General features: G+C 41.0%; 2 protein-coding genes across 2 annotated transcripts; both read right to left on the reverse strand.

Annotated features, from left to right (window-relative positions):
• Positions 1–3,319: 3,319 nt before the first annotated feature.
• Positions 3,320–4,201, reverse strand: LOC147160557 (odorant receptor 131-2-like). The gene has a single exon (XM_086099011.1). The coding sequence runs from the start codon at positions 4,160–4,162 to the stop codon at positions 3,320–3,322; it is 843 nt and encodes a 280-aa protein (XP_085955137.1). The 5' UTR covers positions 4,163–4,201.
• A 7,253-nt stretch (positions 4,202–11,454) lies between these two features.
• Positions 11,455–12,285, reverse strand: LOC147160558 (odorant receptor 131-2-like). The gene has a single exon (XM_086057589.1). It carries the CDS (start codon positions 12,283–12,285, stop codon positions 11,455–11,457), a length of 831 nt encoding a protein of 276 aa, XP_085913715.1.
• Between the last annotated feature and the right edge of the window lie 3,282 nt (positions 12,286–15,567).

Genomic DNA, 15,567 nt, shown 5'->3' on the forward strand with positions numbered 1-15,567 from the left:
CTGAGTGCTTAGTTCACTACTTGACCGTGTGGGAAATTCCCATGGTGGTGTTTACTGGTTTATTATACATTTTTCTTCGTTCCTCCTTTGTACCATAATGTTAAATTATCTTCCCCTGTCCAGTGACCTCTTAATCGTGGTACAGAGACTGAACATGCATGTTCTCTTTTCGTTGCTTTTGCACAAAATGTATTTGAGCTTTTCCACCAACGTACAGTGCGCTGAGAGCAAGCTCCACAGCTTCCATTCCCTCCCTGGACCAACACCGCCCCCTTGTGCCAAAGCGCGGCACTGCACACTCTATCCCCCATCATACTACTCTTAAAGGGCTTGGCTTGGCCTGTAACAAAAGGCCATTGGTTAGTTTTTGACAAATATATTCATGGGCAATTTTATTAAGAATAGGAGGGCAATACTTTCTAAAAACCATGTTAATTAATTATGGAATAAAGCCAGCTCACACAGAAAATACAGCAGCCAAAAACATTTTCCACCATCATCCAGCAGTCCAAGACTCCCCCCAGAATTAAAAGTGACACCTTGTTTGAATGCATCTCAGGTGTTGGCAGGAGGAAGAAATGCTCTCAGGGCACAGGAGCAGTTTTGACGGTAGCGACTGACACTTTGTTGTGACACCAGAGATGGTACACGAGCACAATTCTGAGGCTCTTATCTCTGACGGTCACGTTGGTCAGCACAAAAGCTTGCATGAATGCGGAAGACGTGGCAAAAAAAATCATATCACGGCAGATTGCACTCTCGTTTTATATGTTTGCATGCTCCATGTTGACACCAGGTAACACATTCCCCGGCCGAGCTCCTATCCATTGTCAACGTCAGCAGAGGAAAGCAACACACGAGCATCATTAAAAAGAATTCAAGAATAAAAATTAAAAATATATATATTGGTGTCACACGATTAAAATATTTAATCGTAATTAATTGCATGACTTCAATAGTTAACTCACGATTAGCTGCAAATTTTACATCTACTCAAAATGTACAATAAAATGTACAATAGATTTTTTTGTCTTCATACTATTATTAACATAAAAGTGGGAAAAACGTTAACGTTTTAGTCATTGATAAAATAATTTCATAATAATTCATAAAATTGAGTTAACGTTAAATACAAGTGTGATACTGATTTGTGTTGGTAATTTTTCTGCCACAAGATGGCATAATTGCATTTGTAAAATGTTTCTGACAGCTCCGTGCATTTTTCTTTTTATATTAAGAGCTATCTAATCTTTAACATGAAGTAACTTGTGAAATTCTGCACATTTTTAAATTGTAAAATACAATTTACCCGGTCTCCACAAATACCAGTATATGCATTATTATTAATTTTTTTACAGGAAAATTTTAATTAATAAAAATAATTTGGACACCCATATATATATATATTAGGGGTGTGAATTGCCTCATACCTGGCGATTCGATTCGTATCACGATTCATAGGTCACGATTCGATTCAATACCAATTAATCCCGATACGAATCTATAAATTGATTATTGCGATTTTTTTAAACTCAAATTTAGAAAGTACTAATCAGTAAACTTGTACATGTACACTGTAAGATTTGTATGAATTTTTCATTTTTATTTTATAACTGAGCCACTGCATTTAACAAACAGGTTGCAGTCTGTTTCATGTTTGAACAGCACTGAAATAAACATATTAAGGCTTAATGTTCCATTAATATAACATTCTTCCATGCTTAATGTGTAAATCCTAACCCTAAGTAAGACCCTTTGTTGAATATTCCCCTAAAAAATGTATGTTTAAAAATGGATTCGGCCACATATCGAATCGATTTGAGAATTGCTCGCTTTAATATCGCGATATATTGCCGAATCGATTTTTATAACACCCCTTTATTAACCTAACTCGTTTATCACAGACTTGGAAGAATATATGCCTGTGAACATCAACTAATGCTAATGTTGGGTCACTGGTCAATGGTGTTTTCCATTGATTGCTAGCAATAAGCTAGCAATGTTTCTCAAACAAGTATGCCTTGAGCCCCTCTGGTGCCAGGGGCTCCGTAGATATTACATGTGCATCTGATGCAAAAGTAAACTTCAGACTGAACTTTGTCAATGACATCATTGTTTGTTGTTGTTGTCTTAATTAAGTGTTTGGCTGCCATGTTTTCTTCTGACGTGCTTGTGACCGACTGACCTTGTCCCCAAAAGGCTCATTTAGGCACATTCATTATTCAAATGTTTTGACCAAATATTGACTGCATTAATGAGTCCTATGGGTGTTACGTTTGTGTGTCAGTGGGGACACCAGTTGAAAAAGAGCAAAGAAGTAAACTTATTCAGTTACACATAATGTCATGGGCAATGGCTGACTTTCATGGATGTGCGCATATTGTGTTTGTATTTGACCTCAGTCTAAATTGTGTATAATGTTTAATTTTTATTTTTTTTTATTTCCAACATGTATATACAAAAAAACAGATTGGTTAAAAAAGTACACGTTTGAAGACAAAATAAACAAAATATACAAAGCAACAAACACATTTAAGCAACGAAAACAACATAAGAACGTTTCGCAGTGGTTCACATACATGGCCGAAAAATAATCGGAAGAATAAACTTAGCAGGTCCTACGCCTTTAACATCTGTTACACAAAAAATATATCAATATTTTATCAATTTTATATTTAATGAGCATACATTTGGTTCAGCAAAAAGTTAAATTGTGTTTTTGTAAAAACTTCAGCTTCAGGAAAAGTTGTTATCCATCTTGTGTTCCGTGTGTGTTGCTCCTCTGAAAAATGATCGACTCACAGTGACAGCAGCGTGCTTCTGTTTGGCACCTGATACGGAGGATTGAAAACAGGAAACGGAAGTATGGAGCGGCCTTTCAAATTAATAGCATAGATAAGTAAACATCGTAAACTAAGCAACTTGAAGAATTTTTAACACCCTAAGTGTTCTAATAATTGTGTGTGTGTGTTTTGTGACACTCTCTTTTGCTCCTTCAATATGTTTTTCTAGTTGACTCATTCACTGTCGAGGAAATTTCAACGCTGATGTCTAGTTTACTATCCATTTTACCCCCCCATTCAAATTCAGGTCTCGACAAATTTATTCTAGGCTAATTTTATTATGCTATAAAGCAAGCTCATACATAAAATACGTCAACAAACATCCTACTCCACCCAGCAGCAAGACATTACTTCCCCAAGTCAGTGTATTAAATAAATAATTTATGAAATAAATTAAACATGGCACCATGCACATGTGAGCATTTATTTGCATTGAAGGCAGTAGAGTGCAACGTTTGAATGTGTCTCAGATGCTCTCAGGATGCAGGAGCAGTTTTGACAGCCGTGCCTGACATTTTGAGGTGACAGCAGAGATGATACACGAACACGACTCTGAGGCTCTTATCTCTCAGGCCGTAAACAAGAGACGTCAGGCATCTGGGCAGGAGAAAAAAGCACACATACAAAACGGTCTGCACCCTTATCCACATCAAGCGGCTCAACAAAGACGAGATAAGTGCCATGATGGCGACGTAGAGCACTGACAGCAGGCAGAGGCCAAGCTGCAGCAGGTGCAGCAGCAGCGTATTGCGAGCTTTACGGGCCGAGTCTTTGTCAGGCGCCGCCGATCTGGCTACCACCGTCACGCCGATAAAGCTGAACATGATGCTCAGGCTTGCTGAGATGAACAGGAAATATGTGTAAACTTTGTAGTAATATTCAAGAATGGGCACGAGGAACAGGTTGAGGTAGTTGCAAAACCGTGCCATGTGCAGACTCTCCAGCTGGTCAAAAGGAAACATCATCAGTAAAAGCCCTTGAATGAGTTCATTTAGAAAACAGAAGACCCACACGGCGAGCACGGCCACCGCCGTGTTCCTGACGGTAATGATGGAGGCGTGTCTGAGAGGGTGACACACAGCCACGTATCTCTCAAGCGACATTACCACCAGCACCAGAGGCGGATTCCGACTGACAGCATTGCTGAGCATGATCAGCACGCCGCACACGGGGTACGTGAGGGTGATGCCGCCGGTGGTCAGCAAGTACAGCAGCTGGGTGATGGCCAGCAGCAGCGTGTCTCCAAGCAGCAGGTGATACATCAGGATGTAGCGCGATGTCTCCCGAAACAAGCATTTACTTCTCAAGGTGTACAACATGACCGCGTTAACGAAGAGGAATATCAAGCAGAAGCAGCTGGTCACGGTGGCGGTTGTCACTCGCTCGGCGAGGCTCAACCGTATGGTCACGTTGGCCGGCATCAATGTGGAAGACCAAGCAAAGAAATGTTGAGTCACATCGGCCCGCTACTCGCTTTATATGTTTGCATGGTCCATGCAACACCAACCACAGCCAAGTCGCCCCACCCTCTTGGAACACAAGAAGTCAACATCAAGCATCATTACAATGAGTACAATAAGAAAATAATTATTTACAGTAAATGAGAGAAAGCATCAACACAAGTTACAACTGACTTGTGTCAGAGGGGTGAGAGTTCAATTGGCCTAAAAATGCAGTATACTATCACTAATGCTATTCAGTCCCCATCTCTCGCGAATGGTGGGGGACGACTGTGTATTTATCTAAGTTGGGTTTTAGTAGTTGAATAATGACGTTTTTAAATCAATGACTAATGGCATTTATTAATAGTGATCAGAATATTTTTCTTCCATTATGTTCAATTTTTATTTATGCTCAACAAAAATATAAATACTTTTGTTTTTGCTCCCGTTTATTACGAGATGAACTCAAAAGATGTAAAACTTCTTCCACGTGCACAAGATCACAATTTCTCTCAAATATTGTTCATAAACCAGTTTAAATCTGTCATCTGTTTTCTGGGTCAAACTCCTTTTGACCTCCAGCAATCTTACCTTCTCGCAATTTAGCTTCATTTATTGTTTTTATCTTATTTCAAAAACAATTTCATACAGTTCAGTAGTTGACCGTCAATGGTAAAACACAATTTACTCGAGTATAAAACTAGATCGCTTTCTTCATTCATAAATATTCGACATATCTCCACATAACACAGCATACGTGATAGTATGCCGCTATCTCCCTGCATGAAATTACACGGTGAACTGAACTGTATGAAATGCTTCTGAAATAAGATTTTTTTTTTAAACAATAAATGAAGCAGAAATTGCGAGAAGGCAAGTTTACTGGAGGTCAAAATTCGTTTTGAGGACCAAAATAAATATATATGTTTTTTCCGTTGTTTACTTTAACTGGGAAAAACCAACTCGCATATGTCCGACTTCCGACCATCCTCGAATGCAGCATAATCTTGGTGTCTAATCTAAGCTAGCAATGTTTCTCAAACAAGTATGCCTTGTTTTGAAATACAGTATACAATATGTGTAATTATTTTTGTTGCGTGTTAAGTTTTACAGCAAACTTCAACTGGGGTTTCATAATTCATCTTAAAGCACACTCAGGGAAAGTAGAATAAAATGTATGTCGCACGTTTGCTGAACAAGAAAAATGTTGCATTAAGGGTGCTTTCACAACACAGGAATTTGCATACACACATTACACCACATGGCACTACTACAGTATGTAACCTTTGTAGCCATTGTATGTAAAATCATATCAGATTATATACACTATATGATATTACATGCGCCTCTGATGCAGAAATAAACCTCAGACTGAACTTTGTCAATGACATCATAGTTTGTTGTTGTTGCCTTAATAGTTTAGCTGCCTTGCTTTCTTCTGGTGTACATGAGACCGACCGCATTGTTTTCAACTACCTCTGACCCTGTCCCCAAAAGGCTCATTTAGGCACATTAATTATTCAAATGTTTTGACCAAATTTTGACTTGATTAATGAGTCTTGTGGGTGTTGCGTTTGCATGTCTGCGGGAACGTCAATTGAAAAAGAACAAACAAGTAAACTTGTTCAGGTACACATGATGTAATGCTTGACGTTCATAGCTGTTGCGCACAAGGTCTGTCTTTGTGTCTGGTTGCGTGTTGGTGTCTTTTCTACATAAACACGTGATGAATTCGCAGCCACACTTGGACCTGCGGTTGACCATGGTCCAAGTCTAAGTGCCCAATTTCCATGTGGATGGACCTTTAAGTAGAACGTAACCTTAAACATCTCATGACAATATTATGTTATATGTGACCTCACTAGTCCAAACATGACATTCTGATTCATCTCAGGGGGCGGCCATTTTCAACGTCAGCAGAGGAAAGCAACACACGAACATCATTAAAAAGAATTCAAGAATAAGAATTAAAAATATATATTGGTGTCACACGATTAAATTGTTTAATCGTAATTAATTGCATGACTTCAATAGTTAACTCACGATTAGCTGCAAATGTTACATCTACTCTAAATGTACAATAAAATGTACAACAGATTTTTTGTCTTCATACTATTATTAACATAAAAGTGGGAACAACTTTAACGTTTTAGTCATTGATAAAATAATTTCATAATAATTAATAAAATTGAGTTAAAGTTAAATACAAGTGTGATATTGATTTGTGTTGGTCATTTTTCTGCCACTAGATGGCATAATTGCATTTGTAAAATGTTTCTGACAGCTCCGTGCATTTTTCTTTTTATATTAAGAGCTATCTAATCTTTAACATGAAGTAACTTGTGAAATTCTGCACATTTTTAAATTGTAAAATACAATTTACCCGGTCTCCACAAATACCAGTATATGCATTATTATTAATTTTTTTACAGGAAAATTTTGACATGGATGTATGTGTCTGCTGTGTTGCAACTGGAATTCCCCCAGTACGGACTTTCCAAGTATTTTAATTAATTAATTTAAAGTAATTTGGACACCCTTATATATATATATATATATATATATATATATATATATATATATTAGGGGTGTGAATTGCCTCATAACTGGCGATTCGATTCGTATCACGATTCATAGGTCACGATTCGATTCAATACAGATTAATCCCAATACGAATCTATAAATTGATTATTGCGATTTTTTTTAAACTCAAATTTAGAAAGTACTAATCAGTAAACTTGTACATGTACACTGTAAGATTTGTATGAATTTTTTATTTTTATTTTATAACTGAGCCACTGCATTTAACAAACACGTTGCAGTCTGCTTCATGTTTGAACAGCACTGAAATAAACACATTAAGGCTTAATGTTCCATTAATATAACATTCTTCAATGCTTAATGTGTAAATCCTAACCCTAAGTAAGAACTTTTGTTGAATATTCCCCTAAAAAATGTATGTTTAAAAATGGATTCGGCCACATATCGAATCGATTCGAGAATTGCGCGCTGTAATATCGCGATATATTGCCAAATCGATTTTTTCTAACACCCCTAATATATATATATATACTGTAATGAAAATGTGTTTGTAAGCTCATTTTATTGACCTACCATTCAAAACAAGGTACAAACCCAATTCCCAAAAAGTTGGGACACGATACAAATTGTAAATAAAAACTGAATGCAATTCCGTTCCGTCTTCAATTCCGCTTATCCGGGGTCGGGTCGCGGGAGCAGCAGCTTAAGCAGGGAAGCCCAGACTTCCCTCTCCCTAGCCACTTCAGCCAGCTCCTCCGATGGGATCCCAAGGCGTTCCCAAGCCAGCCGTGAGACGTAGTCTCTCCAGTGTGTCCTGGGTCGTCCCCGTGGCCTCCCGCCGGTAGAATATGCCCGGAACACCTCCTCAGGGAGGCGCCCAGGAGGCATCCGAACCAGATGCCCGAGCCACCTCAACTGGTTCCTCTCAATGTGGAGGAGTAGCGGCTCGACGCTGAGTCCCTCCTGGATGACCGAGCTTCTCACCCTATCTCTAAGGGAGAGCCCGGCTACCCTGCGGAGGAAACTCATTTCGGCCGCTTGTATCCGGGATCTTGTTCTTTCGGTCACGACCCACAGCTCGTGACCATAAGTGAGGGCAGGAACGTAGATCGACCGGTAAATCGAGAGCTTTGCCTTTCGGCTCAGCTTCTTCTTCACCACAACGGACCGATACTGCACCAATCCGTCTGTCGATCTCCCGCTCTAACCTACCCTCACTCGTGAACAAGACCCCAAGATACTTGAACTCCTCCACTTGGGGCAGGACCTCATCCCCGACCCGCAGAGGGCACTCCACCCTTTTCCGACTGAGGACCATGGTCTCGGATTTGGAGGTGCTGATCCCCATCCCAACCGCTTCACACCCGGCTGCAAACCGCTCCAGTGAGAGCTGGAGATCACGGCTTGAAGAAGCCAACAGCACCACATCATCTGCAAAAAGCAGAGATGCAATGTTGAGGCCACCAAACCGGTCCCCCTCGACACTCCGGCTGCGCCTAGAAATTCTGTCCATAAAAATTACGAACAGAATCGGTGACAAAGGGCAACCTTGGCGGAGTCCGACCCTCACAGGAAACAAATTCGACTTACTGCCGGCAATGCGGACCAAACTCTGACATCGGTCGTACAGGGACCGAATAGCCCGTATCAGGGGGCCCGGTACCCCATACTCCCGAAGCACCCCCCACAGGACTCCCCGAGGGACACGGTCAAACGCCTTCTCCAAGTCCACAAAGCACATGTGGACTGGTTGGGCGAACTCCCACGCACCCTCAAGGATCCTGCTGAGGGTGTAGAGCTGGTCCACTGTTCCACGGCCGGGACGAAAACCACACTGCTCCTCCTGAATCCGAGATTCAACTTCCCGACGGATCCTCCTCTGCAGCACCCCCGAATAGACCTTACCTGGGAGGCTGAGGAGTGTGATCCCTCTAAAGTTGGAACACACCCTCCGGTCCCCCTTCTTAAAAAGAGGAACCACCACCCCGGTCTGCGAATCCAGAGGCACTGTCCCTGATGTCCACGCGATGTTGTAGAGACGTGTCAACCACGACAGCCCCACTACATCCAGAGCCTTTAGGAACTCCGGGCGAACCTCATCCACCCCCGAGGCCCTGCCACCGAGAAGCTTTCCAACCACTTCAGTGACTTCGACCCCAGAGATAGGGAGGCCCACCTCAGAGTCCCCAGATCCTGCTTCCTCAAAGGAAGGCGTGTTGGTGGAATTGAGGAGGTCTTCGAAGTATTCTCCTCACCGATTCACGACGTCCCAAGTCGAGGTCAACAGCACCCCATCTCCATTATACACAGTGTTAATGGCGCACTGCTTTCCTCTCCTGAGACGCCGGATGGTGGACCAGAATTTCCTCGAAGCTGTCCGGAAGTCGTTCTCCATGGCCTCACCGAACTCCTCCCATGTCCGAGTTTTTTCCTCAGCGACCACCGAAGCCGCATTCCGCTTGGCCAGCCGGTACCTGTCAGCAGCCTCCGGAGTCCCACAGGCCAAAAAGGCCCAATAGGACTCCTTCTTCAGCTTGACGGCATCCCTTACCGCTGGTGTCCACCAGCGGCTTCGAGGATTGCCGCCCCGACAGGCACCAACCACCTTACGGCCACAGCTCCGATCGGCTGCTTCAACAATGGAAGCACGGAACATGGTCCATTCGGACTCAACGTCCCCCGCCTCACCCGGGACAACGGAGAAGCTCTGCCGGAGGTGGGCGTTGAAACTCTTTCTGACAGGGGATTCTGCCAGACGTTCCCAGCAGACCCTCACAATACGTTTGGGCCTGCCTGGTCGGACCAGCATCTTACCCCGCCATCGGAGCCAACACACCACCAGGTGGTGATCAGTTGACAGTTCCGCCCCTCTCTTAACCCGAGTGTCCAACACATACGGCCGCAAATCCGATGACACGACTACAAAGTCGATCATCGAACTGCGGCCTAGGGTGTCCTGGTGCCAAGTGCACATATGGACACCCTTGTGCTTGAACATGGTGTTCGTTATGGTCAGTCCGTGACGAGCACAGAAGTCCAACAACAAAACACCACTCGGGTTTCGATCGGGGGTCAATTGATAGAAATACCTGCTGCTTCTGCTCTACATACATTGGCCGCTTAGGGACAATGCGGTGCGGTGCATGAAAACACACGAAGATAAAAAGAATAGATGAAGAAAGTTGCGAATGAACTTTATTAACCGAACTCGTTTATCACAGACTAGGAAGAATATATGCCTGTGAACATCAACTAATGCTAATGTTGGGTCACTGGTCAATGGTGTTTTCCATTGATTGCTAGCAATAAGCTAGCAATGTTTCTCAAACAAGTATGCCTTGAGCCCCTCTGGTGCCAGGGGCTCCGTAGATATTACATGTGCATCTGATGCAAAAGTAAACTTCAGACTGAACTTTGTCAATGACATCATTGTTTGTTGTTGTTGTCTTAATTAAGTGTTTGGCTGCCATGTTTTCTTCTGACGTGCTTGTGACCGACTGACCTTGTCCCCAAAAGGCTCATTTAGGCACATTCATTATTCAAATGTTTTGACCAAATATTGACTGCATTAATGAGTCCTATGGGTGTTACGTTTGTGTGTCAGTGGGGACACCAGTTGAAAAAGATCAAAGAAGTAAACTTATTCAGTTACACATAATGTCATGGGCAATGGCTGACTTACATGGATGTGCGCATATTGTGTTTGTATTTGACCTCAGCCTAAATTGTGTATAATGTTTAATTTTTAATTTTTTTTTATTTCCAACATGTATATACAAAAAAACAGATTGGTTGAAAAAGTACACGTTTGAAGACAAAATAAACAAAATATACAAAGCAACAAACACATTTAAGCAACGAAAGCAACATAAGAACGTTTCGCAGTGGTTCACATACATGGCCGAAAAATAATCGGAAGAATAAACTTAGCAGGTCCTACGCCTTTAACATCTGTTACACAAAAAAATATATCAATATTTTATCAATTTCATATTTAATGAGCATACATTTGGTTCAGCAAAAAGTTAAATTGTGTTTTTGTAAAAACTTCAGCTTCAGGAAAAGTTGTTATCCATCTTGTGTTCCGTGTGTGTTGCTCCTCTGAAAAATGATCGACTCACAGTGACAGCAGCGTGCTTCTGTTTGGCACCTGATACGGAGGATTGAAAACAGGAAACGGAAGTATGGAGCGGCCTTTCAAATTAATAGCATAGATAAGTAAACATCGTAAACTAAGCAACTTGAAGAATTTTTAACACCCTAAGTGTTCTAATAATTGTGTGTGTGTGTTTTGTGACACTCTCTTTTGCTCCTTCAATATGTTTTTCTAGTTGACTCATTCACTGTCGAGGAAATTTCAACGCTGATGTCTAGTTTACTATCCATTTTACCCCCCCATTCAAATTCAGGTCTCGACAAATTTTTTCTAGGCTAATTTTATTATGCTATAAATCAAGCTCATACATAAAATATGTCAACAAACATCCTACTCCACCCAGTAGCAAGACATTACTTCCCCAAGTCAGTGTATGAAATAAATAATTTATGAAATAAATTAAACATGGCACCATGCACATGTGAGCATTTATTTGCATTGAAGGCAGTAGAGTGCAAAGTTTGAATGTGTCTCAGATGCTCTCAGGACGCAGGAGCATTTTGAGGTGACAGCAGAGATGATACACGAACACGACTCTGAGGCTCTTATCTCTCAGGCCGTAAACAAGAGACGTCAGACATCTGGGCAGGAGAAAAAAGCACACAAACAAAACGGTCTGCACCCTTATCCACATCAAGCGGCTCAACAAAGACGAGATAAGTGCCATGATGGCGACGTAGAGCACTGACAGCAGGCAGAGGCCAAGCTGCAGCAGGTGCAGCAGCAGCGTATTGCGAGCTTTACGGGCCGAGTCTTTGTCAGGCGCCGCCGATCTGGCTACCACCGTCACGCCGATAAAGCTGAACATGATGCTCAGGCTTGCTGAGGTGAACAGGAAATATGTGTAAACTTTGTAGTAATATTCAAGAATGGGCACGAGGAACAGGTTGACGTAGTTGCAAAACCGTGCCATGTGCAGACTCTCCAGCTGGTCAAAAGGAAACATCATCAGTAAAAGCCCTTGAATGAGTTCATTTAGAAAACAGAAAACCCACACGGCGAGCACGGCCACCGCCGTGTTCCTGACGGTAATGATGGAGGCGTGTCTGAGAGGGTGACACACAGCCACGTATCTCTCAAGCGACATTACCACCAGCACCAGAGGCGGATTCCGACTGACAGCATTGCTGAGCATGATCAGCACGCCGCACACGGGGTACGTGAGGGTGACGCCGCCGGTGGTCAGCAAGTACAGCAGCTGGGTGATGGCCAGCAGCAGCGTGTCTCCAAGCAGCAGGTGATACATCAGGATGTAGCGCGATGTCTCCCGAAACAAGCGTTTACTTCTCAAGGTGTACAACATGACCCCGTTAACGAAGAGGAATATCAAGCAGAAGCAGCTGGTCACGGTGGCGGTTGTCACTCGCTCGGCGAGGCTCAACCGGATGGTCACGTTGGCCGGCATCAATGTGGAAGACCAAGCAAAGAAATGTTGAGTCACATCGGCCCGCTACTCGCTTTATGTTTGCATGGTCCATGCAACACCAACCACAGCCAAGTCGCCCCACCCTCTTGGAACACAAGAAGTCAACATCAAGCATCATTACAATGAGGACAATAAGAAAATAATTCTTTACAGTAAATGAGAGAAAGCATCAACACAAGTTACAACTGACTTTGTGTCAGAGGGGTGAGAGTTCAATTGGCCTAAAAATGCAGTATACCATCACTAATGCTATTCAGTCCCCATCTCTCGCGAATGGTGGGGGACGACTGTGTATTTATCTAAGTTGGGTTTTAGTAGTTGAATAATGACGTTTTTAAATCAATGACTAATGGCATTTATTAATAGTGATCAGAATATTTTTCTTCCATTATGTTCAATTTTTATTTATGCTCAACAAAAATATAAATACTTTTGTTTTTGCTCCCGTTTATTACGAGATGAACTCAAAAGATGTAAAACTTCTTCCACGTGCACAAGATCACAATTTCTCTCAAATATTGTTCATAAACCAGTTTAAATCTGTCATCTGTTTTCTGGGTCAAACTCCTTTTGACCTCCAGCAATCTTACCTTCTCGCAATTTAGCTTCATTTATTGTTTTTATCTTATTTCAAAAACAATTTCATACAGTTCAGTAGTTGACCGTCAATGGTAAAACACAATTTACTCGAGTATAAAACTAGATCGCTTTCTTCATTCATAAATATTCGACATATCTCCACATAACACAGCATACGTGATAGTATGCCGCTATCTCCCTGCATGAAATTACACGGTGAACTGAACTGTATGAAATGCTTCTGAAATAAGATTTTTTTTTTAAACAATAAATGAAGCAGAAATTGCGAGAAGGCAAGTTTACTGGAGGTCAAAATTCGTTTTGAGGACCAAAATAAATATATATGTTTTTTCCGTTGTTTACTTTAACTGGGAAAAACCAACTCGCATATGTCCGACTTCCGACCATCCTCGAATGCAGCATAATCCTGGTGTCTAATCTAAGCTAGCAATGTTTCTCAAACAAGTATGCCTTGTTTTGAAATACAGTATACAATATGTGTAATTATTTTTGTTGCGTGTTAAGTTTTACAGCAAACTTCAACTGGGGTTTCATAATTCATCTTAAAGCACACTCAGGGAAAGTAGAATAAAATGTATGTCGCACGTTTGCTGAACAAGAAAAATGTTGCATTAAGGGTGCTTTCACAACACAGGAATTTGCATACACACATTACACCACATGGCACTACTACAGTATGTAACCTTTGTAGCCATTGTATGTAAAATCATATCAGATTATATACACTATATGATATTACATGCGCCTCTGATGCAGAAATAAACCTCAGACTGAACTTTGTCAATGACATCATAGTTTGTTGTTGTTGCCTTAATAGTTTAGCTGCCTTGCTTTCTTCTGGTGTACATGAGACCGACCGCATTGTTTTCAACTACCTCTGACCCTGTCCCCAAAAGGCTCATTTAGGCACATTAATTATTCAAATGTTTTGACCAAATTTTGACTTGATTAATGAGTCTTGTGGGTGTTGCGTTTGCATGTCTGCGGGAACGTCAATTGAAAAAGAACAAACAAGTAAACTTGTTCAGGTACACATGATGTAATGCTTGACGTTCATAGCTGTTGCGCACAAGGTCTGTCTTTGTGTCTGGTTGCGTGTTGGTGTCTTTTCTACATAAACACGTGATGAATTCGCAGCCACACTTGGACCTGCGGTTGACCATGGTCCAAGTCTAAGTGCCCAATTTCCATGTGGATGGACCTTTAAGTAGAACGTAACCTTAAACATCTCATGACAATATTATGTTATATGTTATGTTATAAATCAATGACTAATGGCATTTATTAATAGTGATCAGAATATTTTTCTTCCATTATGTTCAATTTTTATTTATGCTCAACAAAAATATAAATACTTTTGTTTTTGCTCCCGTTTATTACGAGATGAACTCAAAAGATGTAAAACTTCTTCCACGTGCACAATATCACAATTTCTCTCAAATATTGTTCATAAACCAGTTTAAATCTGTCATCTGTTTTCTGGGTCAAACTCATTTTGACCTCCAGCAATCTTACCTTCTCGCAATTTAGCTTCATTTATTGTTTTTATCTTATTTCATAAACAATTTCATACAGTTCAGTAGTTGACCGTCAATGGTAAAACACAATTTACTCGAGTATAAAACTAGATCGCTTTCTTCATTCATAAATATTCGACATATCTCCACATAACACAGCATACGTGATAGTATGCCGCTATCTCCCTGCATGAAATTACACGGTGAACTGAACTGTATGAAATGCTTCTGAAATAAGATTTTTTTTTTAAACAATAAATAAATAAAAGTTTACTGGAGGTCAAAATGAGTTTTGAGGACCAAAATAAATATATATGTTTTTTCGTTGTTTACTTAAACTGGGAAAAACCAACTCGCATATGTCCGACTTCCGACCATCCTCGAATGCAGCATAATCATGGTGTCTAATCTAAGCTAGCAATGTTTCTCAAACAAGTATGCCTTGTTTTGAAATACAGTATACAATATGTGACACATGACACTACTACAGTATGTGTCCTTTGTAGCCATTGTATGTAATATCATATCAGATGATATACACTATATGACATTACATGCGCCTTTGATGCAGCAATAAACCTCAGACTGAACTTTGTCAATGACATCATAGTTTGTTGTTGTTGCTGTTGGATTATTAACATTGTTTTTCAGTTTCAATTTATATTTTAGCCGTTTTGGATTTAGTTATAGCAGTATAGCTCAATGAATAGTATTGTCTATTGTATTCTTATCTGTCTCTCTCGCCTGAGAAGAGAAGGGTAACAAGTTTATTTTATATATTATCTAAAGGGATTATAGCTAGTACCGGTCTCAGTCGGTCGAAGAGAGTCCAAGGACAGGCTGATGTATTATTGTTCAAATCTAATCTGATTTGTATTCATGGGAACTTGATGCCTTTCTGTGAATGGGAGGGGAGAGGAGACTTTTCGTATTCACCCACTTTTCAATAAATAATGATGTGCGAGGGAAGGAGGGACACACAATCTGAACGGAACACGGCTTGGGTGTCTTCATTTTGTGTGATCAGAAGCTTCTGAGAATA

Source organism: Leptonotus elevatus, chromosome 16 (genome assembly GCF_054856555.1).
Source record: "Leptonotus elevatus isolate MCC_2025b chromosome 16, RoL_Lele_1.0, whole genome shotgun sequence".
Taxonomy (NCBI): Eukaryota; Metazoa; Chordata; class Actinopteri; order Syngnathiformes; family Syngnathidae; genus Leptonotus; species Leptonotus elevatus.